Raw genomic sequence first — 16543 nt, 5'->3', positions numbered from 1 at the left:
CTCGGCCTGGATTTATTGTCCATATTGCTATCAGCATTTTGGACAAAGCCATTCAACAAGTCTCTAGGAAGTGACAAACTTTCCCACATTTTCCTGCCTTCTGAGCCCTCCAAACTGTTCCAACCTCTTCCTGTTACCCAGTTCCAAAGTCGCTTCCACATTTTTGGGTATCTTTTCAGCAATGCCCCACTCTACTGGTACCAATTTACTGTATTAGTCTATTTTCACAGTGCTGATAAAGACATACTTGAGACTGGGAAGAAAAAGAGGTTTAATTGAACTTATAGTTTCACATGGCTGGGGAGGCCTCAGAATCATGGTGGGAGGTGAAAGGCACTTCTTACATGGTGGCGGCAAGAGAAAATGAGGAAGAAGCAAAAGCAGAAACCCCTGATAAATCCACCAGATCTCATGAGACTTATTAAATATCATGAGACTAGCATGGGAAAGACTGGGCCCCATGATTCAATTACCTCCCGCTGGATGCCTCCTGCAACACATGGGAATTTTGGAAGATACAATTAAAGTTGAGATTTGGGTGAGAATAGGGTCAAACCGTATCACCTAGCAAAGGATTTTTTATGCTCATATTTTTCTTAGCCATTTTATTCAAAGCAGTTAGATGCCATAAGTTATGCATCATCTGGAATTGTTTAAATTCTTTCTGCAGAAGGTGTGATTGATCATTGTTAAAAATGTCAGTAATTGTCCTACTGTCCAAAATGCCTCCAAAATGAAATAACCTTTGAATTGCTGAATGTAAGTGCAGGAATGTATAGTGGAGATCATGTAGGTCAATGCCACCAGTTTAAATCCATCCATTTGATTAATTGGACAAATACTTGCCTTATTTGTAAAGACTAAAGCCCCACCTGTCAGGGACCTAACACACAAGAAGATTATTTCTGCCTCAACAGAAGTCTGACATGGATGTTTCTATCCACGCTGGATCATTGCCAGTTGAATCCGTTGTTGGCAGTATAACCCTGGGTCTTGCAAACTTTGTGTCTGCAATTAAATCAAATGTCCAACTGACAGTACACTGTCTGGGACACAGCTAGTGCTTTTTATCAATCTTTTTGGCACCAAGCATCAAGGATCAGTTTCCCTCGAATGTGACCGGAACCTCCCAAACCTGTTTTTTGTCCCGCCACAGGGGCACTGAATTATCCTGTTATTTGCCACCAACAGATGGACCAAAATGTAGAATGAGGCTTTCTCCTTGCAGAACCTGATGTGGTTCCACTGCGTTGGTGAGGTCCTGCTGATAAGCTCCAATAAAGAACAGTTGGCAACGACTTTGGAGTAGACTCTGACTTACAGGAAAGCCCAGGAGTGGCTCATTAGTCCTAAGAGGATACAGAGACCAGACATCCATGTCAAGTCTGTGAAGCTCTGTGGACAGAAGCTCAAAGACCTACTCCCAAGACAGTAAAGGAAAATATACCCACTCTACAGACCTCACTACTCCAAAAGGAAGCCTAGCACTTAGTGGGACTGTTTGGGGTTTGCAGATGAAATGTGCCTCACCCACGTATTTTGCTCAGCTCTGTGTACAAATTGACAGAGAAAATCTGTCAAATCAACCAAATTTATTTAGGGGGGTGGGTGCTGAAGGGGAGTGACTTGCACAGCAGGTGCAATGGAAATAGTGTAATAGGCATGTTGGCACCCCCTAACTTTGGGGCCTGTAAACCCCAAGACTCTTTAGGAACTACAGGTATATCTTACCTTTATCCACACTGTGTGGAGCCTGCAGCAAAGGGATGCAGCCTCTGCCCGGATCAGGGACCTAACACACAATCAGTGCCTTGGGGCACTGATTTCAAGGGCATGGCTCCCTGCTACCTTCTGCTTGAGATACAGCTGCTATCCTGCACCTGGGCCTTAGAGAGGACTACGAGTTACCATTGCACCAGATATTCCCATGCTGCATTGGTTCCCCGCAAGTACTAAGGACAGAATCGAAATGCACAGATTTCTCATATTAAATGGAAGTGGAACACTTCATAGGGCAAGTCTGGTCTCACAGATAATTCTCTTTACACAAGTAAGTTGAGACCTTACCTTTAAGGTCTTCTCGTCCCTCTCTTGATTACTCTCAGGGGCAGCTTTTGACTACCTGGAGACCACTCCCAGGAAGTCTGTGAGGATGCTGGGGCTTGGTTTACTGAAGACTAAAAGTGCTGGTGTCCACCGGGTGGCAGCAGTCATCTAACCCCAGAGACAACTCTGGATGAGCTACTGCAACTCTGGAAGAGGAGCCCATAGCCCAGTGAGCTACTAGGAAAGCCATCACCTTTGCCTTATTCGGTGCTCGGAAGAACTAGACACGCCCTTTTCACCTACTCTTGGGTACAACCAGCAAGCTGCCTGGTTGGTGACAACCAACTGGTATATTAAGGACACTCCTCTGTGGGGCTATTGATAGCCGCTACTGCAGCCTCATGAGACATTTTTGTAACCCTTGTGGATGCCACGGAAAGGATGCATATGAGGTGAGACAACATGAAACAAAGTGGGTAACTGGACCCTCCAGCCCCGGTGGCCAGCATCATTGTCTCAGTTCATTATTGGACTGGAGATGGTAGTACTGCCACTAACACAATAGGCTCAAAAGTTAAGTGCCACAGAGAGTAAAATGGCCTATGGGGACTGTGATCCCTCTCCGCAGTTGATCTTTCTGTCTAAAGGTGACAGGGATCCTTAGCTCTGGGGTTGGGACCTGCCTTTGTCTGGCAAATACAATACATTGGTCCTCTGCTGTCACCTGGTGGCCATCACTGGTATGCAGGGGTAATTGACAGCTGTCATCATGGAGTTGCCTTTCTGTGAAGCTGGCAGATTCTGGCCACACCATAGTGGCACTGCAGACTATTCTCTGCCTTGCTTAGTATCTGGTTCACTTGTAGTTAGACAATGCCACCTGTTCACAGCAATGGGGCCCCCGGTAGTGGGCTAATGGACAAAACATTCAATGCACATTTCATGTCCTTGGTCTCAGGTTGGTGGCATTTTTAAGTGGTAAGATAGACTTTGGAAGATGTGACTGAGAAAATTGCTAGACACATGATGTTATTTGCACTGTGTCCTACACGTCTTTAGCAGACAATGTGAGTATTACATGCAGGTGCTCCTCAGAGGAAGCTTTCCCCTTCGGAGGAGATGTTTGGAGAAAATCAGGACAGAAGAGGCAGGATTCAGGGAGATCGGTTCTCTGTGTCCATTATTTCACCATGAAATCTCTCAACCGATGCTCTTTTTCTTTTTCTTTTTTAAAAAACATAATTGACCCTACTGCCTTGGATGCCTCACTAGTTTAATCATTAGGCGACACCATCAGTGACAACACAAAAAGGGTGACTCCAATCTGTTGCTTCTATCACCACCTGGTTTGGGTTATTGAATATGGAAGATCATATGATTAATTGCTAGAATTTGTGGGCCCTAATGAACTCTTTCAGTGGCCCAGTTCTACTAGTGTGCCCAGCCCTCGTGATTGGTGGCTCATCGATGAGAAAGGCCTACTTGATTAACAAAGATGGATGTAGCAGTTACTGAATTAGAACAAACAGATTATGTCACTGTCGAAGGAAAGGAGCACTCTCAGTACTAGGGAGACACCACCTTTTACATTTCTGTATATAAACCAATTTCAGTTTATTTTTTGTGTCACGTAATAGTATTCACATTTTTCTTACGGATATGCTGTTATTTCAGTATCTTTTGGTGAAAATGATGTCCTTTACTTTTTTAAAATTTTTTAAAAAATTCAAATAAAATATATATATCATTAAATATGCCATTGTAGCCATTTTAAGTGTACAGTTCAGTAGCATTAATTACATTTGTTATGCAACCATCACTGCTATCCACTTCAAGAACTCTTTTAATCTTATGAGACTAAAACTCTATAAACATTAAACCAACTTCCCATTCTCACCTCACCATAGTCTCTGGCAGCCAACATTCTACTTTGAGTATATCTATGATTTTTGGGTAGTCTAGGTACCTCATATCAGTGGAATCATGCAGTATTTGTCTTTTGTGACTGGCTTATTTTATCTAGCATAATGTACTCATGGTTCATCCACGTTGCAGCATATGTCAGAATTATCTGCTTTAAGGTTTAATAAAACCTTTCCTTTTAGGATGACTGAAATATTGCTTGGCCAATGTTACTGTTCATAGAACACATGGACATGTTAAAATACACATTTCTGGGCCTCACCCCGGTTACTCTGGTTCAGTTTGTCTAAGGTGGGGCCTGAGAATTAGTTTTTGTTTGGTTTGGTTTTTGTTTTTTTTTTTTTTTTGAGATGGAGTTCCGCTCTGTCGCCCAGACTGGAGTGCAGTGGCACGATCTTGGCTCACTGTAACCTCCGCCTCCCTGGTTCAAGTGATTCTCCTGCCTCCGCCTCCTGAGTAACTGAGATTACAGGAGCCTGCCACCACGCCCAGCTATTTTCTGTATTTTTTAGTAGAGATAGGGTTTCACCATGTTGGCCAGGCTTGTCTCAAACTCTTGGCCTAAGGTCATCTGGCTGCCTCTGGCCTCCCAAAGTGCTGGAATTACAGGCATGAGCCACCACCCCTGGCTGAGAATGAGCATTTCTAAAGTCCCCAGCAGAAGCAGATACCTCTGGCCCACATGTCACCCTTTGGATAGCACAGATTTGAATTGTGTTTCATCATTAAAATCACTGGTCAGCTATATCGTGACTTTAGTTTAAAATGTTGGTGAAAAATAGTCTGTGACAAATCCCAGCCTACCCTGTGATGTTTATAAATTGAACGCCATGAGCGTTAGAATTGGGTGGACCTGGATTTCTCTGCTGTCCTGACTCTTACAAGCTGTGTATAACTCACCTCTCCAGGCTTTCAAGTCCCTTGATTCATAATTGGGAATAAAACTATTTACCTCTTTGGGATGTGGTGAGAGTTATATGAGGGGGCAAGTGAAAGGCTCAGAGCCCTTATAAGAAATAGACTTGGTATGTCACAGTAGATGTTTGATGTATGTATATTTTAGAAACTCAACCCCAGCAAACGTACCCTGACTGCCCCCCACTCACAGCCTCCTATGTCATCTCCTACACTCATCAATGTGTTGTCTTGGTTTCCACTACTTCCCTGCACTTCTAAGATGTAAAACCTAGTCGATTAGTTCATCTCTCCCCTATCCAATGTCTTGCACAGTGCCTAGGACATAGTTGATGATGAATAAATATTTGTTAATTGTGTGAACTACATATAGAGGCCATATTAGTAGTCTTCAACTCAGGTTACACATAGAATTGCCTGGAGATTACCTAGGATACACCCCAGAGATTCTAATTCAATGAATCAAGGGCAGTGTTTCTCAACCTTGGCTGCATATTAGGGTCACCAGGGGAAATGTAAAATTGCACATGCTTGGTCCTATCCCTGGCCAGTTACACCGTAACCTCTGGGGCTGACATCCAAGCACCAGTGTTTTTGAAAAGTTGCCCCAGGTGACTCCATTATGTAGCTAGGGTTAGGCACTGCTGGGCTAGATGGGGAGACAATTTAAGAACATCAAGAGTGGACTATTGGGCCAGGTACAGTGACTCACATCTGTAATCCCAGCATTTTGGGAGGCCGAGGTGGGTGGATCTCCTGAGGTCAGGAGTTCAAGACCAACCTGACCAATATGGTGAAGCCTTGTCTCTACTAAAAATACAAAAATTAGCTGGGCGTGGTGGCACACACCTGCAATCCCAGCACTTTGGGAGGCCAAGGTGGGTGGATCATCTGAGGTCAGGAGTTCGAGACCTGCCCAACCAATATGGTGAAACCTTGTCTCTACTAAAAATACAAAACTTAGCCATGTATGGTAGTGCATGCCTGTAGTCCCAGCTACTTGGGAGGCTGAGGCAGGAGAATCGCTTGAACCCAGGAGGTGGAGGTTGCAGTGAGCCTAGATCGCGCCACTGCACTCCAGCCTGGGTGACAGAGCGAGACTCCATCTCAAAAAAATTAACACATAAATAAATAGCCGTAAAAAAAAAAAAAAAAAAAAAAAGACAGAGAGTGGACTATTAATGTGTTTTTAGGTAAAACAAATATGAAATTAAGAAGAGAGTGAGTCACTTTTTGCGTATGTCTAATACAATCCAACTTCCTTCCTTTCCAACTCTGTTGATTAATTTAATTGCTGAGTGTATGGGGTTGTTCTGTTTCAGGTTCACTTCTCTACCTTTTTGGCTAGTTGCTGTTGCTGCAGGGTGGCTGTGCTGGGTTGACTAGTGCCCGCCAAAAATTTACGTCCATCCGGAATCTGTGACTATGATCTTATTTGGGAATAGTGTGTTTGCAGACACAACGGAGTTAAGACAAGGTCATTCTTGATTAGGATGGGCCCTAATCCAATGGCTGGTGCCCTCATCAGGAGAGGGAAATGCAAACACACATGCAAGGGAAAATTCCATGTGAAGACAGAGTCAGCGATTAGAGTGGTATGTCTATAAGCCAAGGAATGTCAAGGATTCCAGCAACTTTAAGAAATTGAGAGAGAGGCATTGAACAGATTTTCCCTCAGACCCTCCAGGAGAAACTAATTTTGGTGATATCTTGAGGCACTTCTTGCCTCCATCGCTGTGACAGAACACATTTCTGTTGCTTTAAGCCACCTAGTCTGTGTAATGCATCATGGCAGGCTGAATAAAATACCATGACTTAATGGGTATCCATGATCTCTATAGCATCTAGGTATCGCGTTCGTTAAGAAGATTAAAATCGTATTTCTGAAATCCTTCCTTTATTTTGCACACACATAGCTGCTATTTACTGAACTTCCTCTAACTCCAAGTCCATGTTGCCATGCAATGAAATGTGACAAATTCATGTCTTGCTCAGAAGGCTAAACTGGAAATTCATGAATGCCTTACAGATTTAAACTTTCATAGCAGGCTCAGATCAACAAAGCAAAACTTCTACAGATAAAAAGTAGATGTGTACGCTTGTCACTCTTGGGCCCACCAGCACCTGATCCCTATCATATTGCTGAACTCTGTGAACTCCAGAAAGGAAGGTTTCTTTTCCAAACTTCAGAGAAGCTGCAGATCAAGAATTTGGCCAGTTGCATCTGGTTAGAAACTCCCTTCTTCCAGTGTGAGAACGTTGGACTGAAAGCGGCATAATACAAAAAGAGATGGTTCTCTGTCAGGGAGAGGTCAGCTCTGGGAAAAAAAAAAAAGGAAGGGATGAAAAGTTCTTTATTAGTTGTTATGGGCTGAATTGTGTGAATTGTGTCCCTCCCCAAACCTAAAAACCGTAGACTTAAGTCCTAACCTCCAGTACCTCAGGAAGTGTTTGTACTTAAAGATAGGGGCCATTAAGGACGTGGTTAAGGTTAAAGGGGGTTGTTAGGGTGGGACTTCCTCCAGTATGAACGGTGTCCTAACAAAAAGAGATGAGGACACAGATCCACACAGAGGAATGACAGTGAGAAGGCTGCCATCTGTGACTCAAGGAGAGTCCTCAGAAGACACCAATCCTGCTGACACTTGATCTCGGACTTTCAGTCTCCAGAATTGTGAGAAAATATATTTCTGCTGTTTAAACCACCCAGTCTGTGGTATTTTGCTATGGCAGCCCTAGCAAGCTAATACAGTAGTCCTATGCGGCTCATCTGCAGGATCAAGATGTTGTTTTAAGCTTTAGCACCTGTATGCGTCTGTATGTAAGCTGCACATCTGTCTGTATAAATATGCATAGATGGATGTCTAAACGGGTACTCTTCTAATTGTTAACATTGTTTATCTCTGTGAGGTGAGATTATGGATGAAGTTTTAAAATTCTTTGTATTTTTCTGTTGTGTTTGAATTTTTCAAACGATTTGTGTGTCTTATTTGTGGAAAGACCAAAAAAATCAACTTTTAAAAGAAAAAAAAAAAAACAAGCACCTCCCCGCAACAGTAATTTTTTTGTTTTGGCTTAAGTGGTCCATTTTCTCCTCTGGGACCGATCTGAAATATTAAACAAGCAGAAAATCTCCAACCCACAGCAGCAGACACCAGAACAACTTTGGTGTGACCCGACATTTCCTGCTGCCTGGCCACTATTAGAAAAAGCCTTATTTGTTTTGTGGTATTAGTTATCAAAGTGCTGCTTATCAGGAAATCTGCTTTTTTCCTATTTTTCTGACATAGATAATATGAAAAGCCTCAGAAACTCTCCTTTTAAACTCAAAGTACACGAATAAGACTAGAATCCCATGTAAATGAACTCCTTGCTGATGCATAAAATTAATGAAAGCTGCTGCATTTAAGGAGAGAGATCAGTAATAAGCTTTATTTCCACAAGAAAAAGTTTGGTCTTTTGAAAGCAATACTTGGAGTTGATTAAATCTGTTATTATTAATTCGATTTTCTCTTCTGTGATGAACAAAAAACAGTTAAAGGCTTTGAGAGCTGTGAGGAAGACTTTGAAGATTATTTGACTCAAACTTTCCTCGGTGCACACCACCCCCCACCGTAACTCGACCGCAGGAGAGGAAACAAGACCGGGTGTGGTGACACCTCCACCATGACACAGCACCTCGGCCGCAAACAGCTGCAGCAAAGGCTTGGTTCAGTAGGAAACATCACCCGGCAGAATTGCAAAGGCCTAAGTTTCACAGTGAGGTGGCCCCATCACAAGGAGATTCTCAACCTTGGCTGCACATTCAAATCATTTGGGGGAGAGTTTTAAAAGTATGCATTCCTGCTCTGCTATGCTGGAGACATAGATGGAACCATCTGGCGAGGGGCCTGGGCATCAGCATTTTTAGAGCTTCTTGTAGGTGATTCTTGTGCATCCCCAGTGTAAGTGCCTCTCCTGATGAACCACCTCATCTACTCTGCTCTGCAACAGACAGCCTCAAACCCACCCCCAAACACACGCTGAGACTCTGATGTGGTCGCAGTAGCTGTGAAAGTGCTAAGTGCCACTCACGTAGTCTCTGTGAGTAAAGGAAAGGGTGTTACCTGTAGTTCACTTGTCACCCTTGGAAGAAGCTGATGAGAAAGGCACACAGGGCCTGGAAGGGTTTCCAACAGTGTTCCCAGGCCTTCTTCTTTGCTTCCTCATTCCCTCCAGGCCTGGGTCCAGGCTCGGTAGCTTTGGCTGTGGGTAGGGTGGTGGGTTTGGCTTTTCCCAGCTCTTCCATTGAGTCCTTTCCCAGCTGTGTTGCTTCTGTGAGTTTCACTGTGGCCCTGGGTCTCAGAGATGGCGTCCCAGCCTCAGGCTGCTGGTTGGGCACTGGGCTGCCCTTGAGGCTGGAAGTCACCTGCATGTGGGCCTGGGGCCCAGCCTTCCTGCACACGGATGGCCTCAGCACTGGGGCCCCCTGGCATGCATGGTGAAGGCGCCTCAGCTCCTGCAGGGCTTGGTTCCAGTAAGGTTTAGGGTCAGCAACAAAAGCCTGGCACACACTGGGCTGCCCCCTGTACTCACACCAGTATGTCTGGTCTGTGTTGTGGCAGTCGACGCGAAGCCAGACTTCTCCAGCATCTTGCCCCAAGCTGCTGGGGCGCATAGTGCAGGAATCTCTCCTTCCAGTCTGGAAGTGGAATTCCTCCCCATTGCTTCCTTGCTTTTGCCTCGGGGTCTGACCCAAGGTCCCCAGGCAGGACAAGGTCACCAGCAGGAGGCAGGGGACGAACTTCATGGCGATGCTCTAATAAACTTGCCTGTAACCCTGCACCAGAAGACAGAACCCAAGTGGGACGAGTCTCCCTTTAAAGGGTGCTGCACAAAAGACTCTTTCTCCGCAAGGGTGGGGAGGGTGTTTTGCAGCAAATGAGAAACATGCCCACAGACCTTAGACACATAATACTTGGCAAGGGCAGAGCAGCCACCAGGGGCCACCTACCACAAGCAAAGTGAATGGTTTTCCTGAGTGCATCAGAGAGATCTGCTCCAGCCCTGTCACACACAGAGCACTACACACAGCTTTGGGGTTGAGGGTTTTACAGTTTTCCAACCACAGGGAGCTTGCTCTAAAATTGGCCCTTGTACGGGAACAGCCTTCTTTGTCAACATTTGGTATATGCCAAGGTGTGGCAGTGGAATTCTGGAAAGAGAGGTTTGTAGCTGGGAGTGTGGGCTGCCTCGAGGCTCCCCCCTGCTCTTTGGAATCCCCATCCTGGGGGACCATGGGTTTAGATAATCCAAAGGATGCCAGAATTTTGTGAGCCTAGGTGTTGAGATGGCCTAGCAAATGCAAAAAACACTATGTGAGACCGTGTGAGGATGTGTGTGCTAGAGGGACACAGAGACACTCCCCCTCCCACCCACCGAGCTGAGAGTCACCTGGTGTGGCCTCTGTGGGGCTGTCCCACCATCACCGTGGCCACAGGCCACAGTGCTGCAATGCTCACTTCTCTTCTTATTGCACGCCTGACAATTGCACCAACTGAATGATGACCAAGAAGGCATGCAAATATATGTTCACACTGGGATTCAGTCTATTTTAGACCATGAATTCTATTTCAAATTCAATTGAAATAACGCAGTTTTCATTATATCCCAGAAAAATATGATTTTAAATATTATTATTATTGTTCTAAACATAGAAACAAAAACAAAGTAAGTTGAAAATAACTTTTGGTTCTGTGTCAAGAATCATATTTTGGTATGGTCATAACTGTCTTTTGGTGACCTTCCAGAGGGCACTGTGGAGTGGACTAAAGGTGGCAATTTGCTGTTAGGAATAGGGTTGACGGAGGTTGCAGGACTAGTTTGAATGTGAAGGATTTATCTTGGCGAACCCACGTGGGGTAGTTGGTACCTGGCACAGCTTTCCTTCCACCTGGATAACCTGAGTCCCGAGAAGACCTAGTAGCGTTGGAACTAAAGCCGGATTGCGCTGTGGCGGCCACTGTGTGTGTAGCGGTGAGACCTTCCCAAAGAGGGCATCACCCCAGGTGGGGAGCAGAGGAAGCTTCCAAGTGGTGCCAAACCTTCAAGACAAGTCAGTCAACTTGTCAGGCTGAGAAAGGGTAAAGGGCAGTTGTTTGTTTTTTTTAAGAGATGGGGCCTCATTCTGTCACCTAGACCATATTGCAGTGGTGTGATCATAGCTGACTGGCTCATTGTAGCCTCCAACTCCTGGGCTCAATCACTCCTCCTGCCTCAGCCTCCCAAGTAACTGGGACTACAGGCTTGGGCTGCCACACCCAGCTAAATGTTTAATTTTTAATTTTTAGGGACGAGGTCTTACTCTCCTGTCCAGGCCGATCTCAAACTCCTGGCCTCAAGCAATCCTTCTGTTTCCTTGTCCTCTGGAGTCACTGGAATTACAGATGTGAACCACCACAACCAGCTAAAGGTAGGTTCTTTTTTTTTTTTTTTTTTTTTGAGACAGTCTTACTTTGCCACCCAGGCTGGAGTGCAGTAGTACAATCTTGGGTCACTGCAACCTCCACCTCCCAGGTTCAAGCAATTCTCCTGCCTCAGCCATCTGAGTAGTTGGGATTACAGGTGCCCACCACCATGCCAGGCTAATTTTTGTGTTTTTAGTAGAGATGAGGTTTCACCATGTTGGCAAGGCTGGTCTCGAACTCCTGACTTCAAGTGATCGGCCCACTTCAGCCTCCCTAAGTGCTGAGATTAGAGGCACGAGCTACTGTGCCTGGCCAAGGGCAGGTTCTTAAGGCGGGGCAATGCTTCCTGTAAAGGAGTGCTCCTGGAGTGCAGGTTTATGGGGTGCTGAAATGTGAAGGGCAAGGAGGCAGTGGTGAGAATCAGGCTGAAGAGGTGACTCAGGGTGGGGTCCACAGCCCCTGTACCAATCCACAGGGCCAGTTCTGAGACAGAGGCTTGCCCTTCGTGTGCTTCCCGATTCAGGAGCCCCTGGAGTAAACAGCACTCCAAGCCAGGCTCCATGTCGTGGACAGAGGAAGGCAGCTGTTCAGCTACAACCTCCTTTCTCCCACCCACCAGTGTTGCAGGCAACAGCTTGCTAGATCCATCTAGCCGCCCTGAGGTTATGGCCAGCCCTTTTCAATGCCCTAGTGAGGCTGAGTTTACCCTGCAATGGGAACTTATCATAAGAGCTCTAATCACGCTCTTCCTCCTTTCGCTTTTAGGACAAACCAAGCCTTAAGACCTTTGCACTAGTCGTACTCACTGCCTGAGTATCTTTTCCCTGAACATTGCATGCCTGACTTCTCCCTGCCACCTTCACAGAGGCCTTCCCTCGCTATACAATGTAAATGAGCTCTTCTGTTCCTCTATCACTTCATCCTGCTTTAATACTCTTGAAGGCAGTGATTTCTCTCTCTTTTTTTTTTTTCTTTTTTTTTTTTTGAGATGGAGTTTTGCTCTGTCACCCAGGCTGGAGTGCAATGGTGCGATCTTGGCTCACTGCAACCTCTGCCTCCCGGGTTCAAGCAATTCTCCTGTCTCACCCTCCTGAGTAGCTGGGACTACAGGCACCTGCCACCATACTCGGCTAATTTTTATATTTTTAGTAGAGACAAGGTTTCACCATATTGGTCAGGCTGATCTTGAACTCCTGACCTCAGATGATCCACCCAACTTGGCCTTCCAAAGTGTTGGGATTACAGGCGTGAGCCATCATGCCCAGCCCAATTTCTCTTGTTATTTGCTTGTTCATCTTTTAAGTGGGGAGTGTCATGATCAGATTTGCACTGTAAGAGACTGCTGTGTTGAGAAAGGATTGGTGAACAGGGAGGCTGTGCACAGGGAGGGAAGTGGGCAAACTGGTTGTATATGGGTTGAGTTGCTGTAACAAAAAGACCTTCTCTGTTATGAACCAGTCTTCCAGATTCATGCCTGGCAGTTCTTCAGATTTAACACATGGATTCCAAGGTTTGTTTGATTGCTGCCACTCCAGTGGAACAAGTCCAGGATCTGCAGTTTTGTCTTAGTAGACACTTCACTTATTCCTGGCCTAAGCCTAGTCACTCAGCCACATCTAGCTGCAATGAAGGCTGGGAAATATAGTTCCCACGAGATAGCCATATGTCTAGCCAAAACTCAGGGGGCTGGAAGCCTAAAAGAAAGAGGGGAAGGCCTCGTTAGTCAAGAGACATTATGAAAACTGTAACAGGACCATCAGTGGGGATGGAGAGGAAGGCTTGGTGACCAAGAGTGGATGGAAGGGAGAGGGAAAGCAGACCTAAGAGATTCCTCCGGCTCCAGTGACAGGGTGAAGGTGGAGAAATTCAAGAAAGGGAACGTGGCAGGGAGAAGCTGTGGGGATGTCAGGACAGTGGTTTAAGGCAGGTGCTATCAAGTGTGGCCCATGTGACCTGCTTTTGTAATTTTTGGAGAACACAGCAATACCCATTCACTTACATATTGCCTATGGCTACTTTTGCGCTACAACACAGTTGAGGAGACACAGGCCACGTGGCCCAGAAAGCGAAATATATTCACTGTCTGACCCTTTACAGAGAAAGGTTGCCAACCTCTGGTTCAAGGTGCATCTGGGTGGAGACATGTCATGAACACAGGGGTGGCCAGAGCTCTATGTGATGAGAGAACCAAAGGGAGCAGGTGAAGTGATGAGTGAATGAAATCACTCAAGGAGAGAGTGAGGGGTGGACCAGGAGAGAACCCGTGAATGCCACCTAAATTTAAGAACTGGAGAGACGAGTGTTAGAAGGAGACTGATGAATAGACAGCCGTGCCCCAAGAAGACACTGGAGAGGGCTCCTTTGGGAGCCTGAAGGGAGATCTTTGTAAAGGGGATGTGTTCACAAAAGTCAAGTCCTCGGAGACCCCGACAGGAGCCCTTCAGGAGTGGTGGGGACAGAAGCCAGGTCACAGGAGCTGAAGAACCAGTGGAAATGAGAAAGTGGACATAGAGATGTGTAGATAATTCTTTCAAGGAAATTATTTCCGAAGAGAGAGGGAAAAAAGAAAACACTACCAGGCTGAGTGTGCAGTCGGGTTGAGGAAAGGCTGATGTTTTTTTTCTTTTTTGAGACAGTCTCGCTTTCTCAGCAGGCTGGAGTGCAGTGGCACGATCTCAGCCCACTGCAACTTCCTCCTTTCAGGTTCAAGCAATTCTCCTGCCTCAAACTCCCAAGTAGCTGGGACTACAGGTGCGTGCCACCACTGCCAGCTAATTTTTGTATTTTTAGTAGAGATGGGGTTTCACCATGTTGGCCAGGATGGTCCCAATCTCCTGACCTCATGATCCACTGTCCTCAGCCTCCCAAAGTGTTGGGATTACAGGTGTGAGCCACCGTGCCCGGCCAGGCTGATTTTTTTTTTAGCAAAGATAAGAACTTTAGGACCATATCCTTCCACTGTGTTTGGTGATTTGAGATACTGAAAAATAAATAAATAAAAGTTGCAAGAGTGACACTAGGAGTATTAAGTTGGCTTGAATAACTTGAACTATTTAAATGGGCGATAGAAAAATCAGGTTTTCAAAAAATGAGAAGTTAAGAGGTAATTTCCTCTGGAAGAATTATACACTACAAAGTCTTGTTTAGATTGCAAGCCTCTTGTGTGTTGTTTTAAAGAAATTCATTTTTACTTGTGTAAAGTTTAGGAGTACATCACGCAAAGCAGAGTTTGCCTATAGTTGGTATCCAATTGTGTGTATTGTGACCTGGACAGTTCCCTAAGAAATGATGACGTTAGATCTGAAGATCTAAAAAAAAAAAAAAAAAAAAAAAAAGCCCACTTTGACCTTGACCTTGAATTACTTCTGTATAATGGGCCTTTAATAATAAGTAATGGAATAAATTCACAAATAATATATGCCCAAATTTCATCATCTAACTTGTGAGTCACTGGAGCTACTCAAGGAAGCAACATACAGACCATGTTTTCCAAGTTCCTTTTTATTGAAACGAATCAGAACTACAATCTGCGCATGAAAAGACCTGGGGGAAAGCCTACATCTGGAATTTCATTACGTCAACGTTAAATTTGTCAGACCAGTTTTTCATTGCTCATCACTTTTGATAATGACAGATCCAACATGAACATCCTAAAGCAAATGGATATTTACCTTGTGCTTTCATGTAAATTTAGGGACCAAACTCAAAGGTTTCATCCATGCTGGACACCAAACCTAAGAATTGTGACAGGATCTTCTCGTATTTCATTTCAGAACCCTTGATACTAGTCTGATGATATTCATGTTAGCTGCACTCCAATTCATGTTTATTCTAATGCAACAGAAAACTCTGTTAAACTGTACACTGTAATTGGCATCTGTTACAACAACTCCGCTTTTGAACGAACAGACCTCCTTTCTCTCAAGATCTCTCTCTCTCTCTTTTGAATTTGCCACATGGAGTTACGCAGGTTTCTCTAGGATTGCTTTTGCATGCCATTTCCAAATGGAACATGACCAATCTTTGATAAAGTATAATAGATAAAAATCGTTGTGCGAAGGATATGTTGTAGGTTTCACACACTTTTAGTGAAAATGGATTATTTTCAACAGCACCAAGAAGTCAATGGTGACTTATTCAGCTCACTTAGAAGAAAGTCCTATAATACTCATTTGTTTAAAAAACTCTGTGGTAACAAAAGGTATATACACCATTTACTGTACACAAAATGCATCTTTCCTGTAAACTGGTGTGTGTTTAGCACACTCCACACATGGCAATATGTTAGAACCTAGCCATCACATTTGATAAGAGTTTTGACAGAAATGCATCCAATGGGAACAAACACCCCATATGTTGTAGTGTCTAAATAGAAACTCAGTGTAAAAAAGTAAAAAACAAAAATAGACAGGGAGGGAGTCATCCTTGAATAGCGATGGACCACGGACTATAAACGTGATTGTGTTCATTCTTAAAGCACTACCCAGAGACCAATGGTGCCGTTTCCTTGGTGCCCGCCTGAGTCACTACGTTGCCACTGGCGTTCCTCCTGGATTTGGAAAGTCCTTGTAGACCCAGAAACTACCAAAAATCTGTGATCCTTTCCACTTTGAGTATCCTGATGCTGAAATGAAAGTTAAACACAATTTTAGAAATTGCTTTTGAATTAATAAAGAGAAAACCAAGAATGCATAATCCTAAAATAGTCCCCACCAGGAGCCTAAGAACTAAGGAAAATATAAACTCGTTCAAGAGGCACAACAATATGTTTGTTGCAAAACAATTTGTTAAAATATAGCAATATAGAAAAAAACTTTGTGGTTTTTGTTTATTTATTATTATTATTATTTGAGAGGGAGTCTCACTCTGTCACCCAGGCTGGAGTGCAATGGTGCAATCTCGGCTCACTGCAACCTGTGCCTCCAGGGTTCAAGTGATTCTCCTCCCTCAGTCTCCCAAGTAGCTGGGACTACAGGCACCTGCCACCACGCCAGGCTAATTTTTGTATTTTTTAGTAGAGATAGGGTTTCGTCATGTTGGCCAGGCTGGTCTCAAACTCCTAACCCCAAGTGATCTGCCCACCTCAGCTTCTCAAAGTGCTAGGATTATAGGCATGAGCCACCACGCCCAGCCAGAAAAAAAATTTAAGTCCATCATACTCAAGGTATGTGGTTGGTACACAGATTTCTTTTTTTTTTTTTTTTTTTTTTTTT

The 16543-nt window shown here is 44.6% G+C and overlaps 2 protein-coding genes and 1 long non-coding RNA gene across 5 annotated transcripts in view; 1 reads left to right on the top strand and 2 right to left on the bottom strand.

Moving 5' to 3' along the window:
- Positions 1-6764: 6764 nt before the first annotated feature.
- FGFBP2 (fibroblast growth factor binding protein 2) lies at positions 6765-9805 on the bottom strand. Its single transcript, XM_023206950.3, has 2 exons — positions 8991-9805; positions 6765-7202 (listed from the first exon to the last, which is right to left on the bottom strand). The coding sequence occupies exon 1, from the start codon at positions 9671-9673 to the stop codon at positions 9005-9007; it is 669 nt and encodes a 222-aa protein (XP_023062718.1). The 5' UTR covers positions 9674-9805; the 3' UTR covers positions 6765-7202; positions 8991-9004.
- On the top strand, positions 7340-14050 carry LOC111539172. 2 transcript variants are annotated; one of them, XR_004228892.1, is made up of 4 exons: positions 7340-7558; positions 8420-8828; positions 11214-11335; positions 12789-14050. It is a non-coding gene; the product is annotated as an uncharacterized LOC111539172 (long non-coding RNA). The 2 variants fall into 2 exon arrangements; XR_002730599.2 differs by having other exon boundaries at positions 8420-8967.
- A 763-nt stretch (positions 14051-14813) lies between these two features.
- PROM1 (prominin 1) overlaps positions 14814-16543 on the bottom strand; it is a 152086-nt gene continuing 150356 nt past the window's right edge. For both annotated transcript variants that reach the window (XM_023206949.1, XM_023206948.1), the window contains one exon: positions 14814-15954. The gene's annotated coding sequence lies outside the window, so the exon portion shown is untranslated. The remainder of the gene's footprint in view (positions 15955-16543) is intronic.

The sequence above is a fragment of the Piliocolobus tephrosceles genome, chromosome 3 (genome assembly GCF_002776525.5).
Source record: "Piliocolobus tephrosceles isolate RC106 chromosome 3, ASM277652v3, whole genome shotgun sequence".
Taxonomy (NCBI): domain Eukaryota; kingdom Metazoa; phylum Chordata; class Mammalia; order Primates; family Cercopithecidae; genus Piliocolobus; species Piliocolobus tephrosceles.
This window is presented reverse-complemented; position numbering and strand designations above follow the sequence as displayed.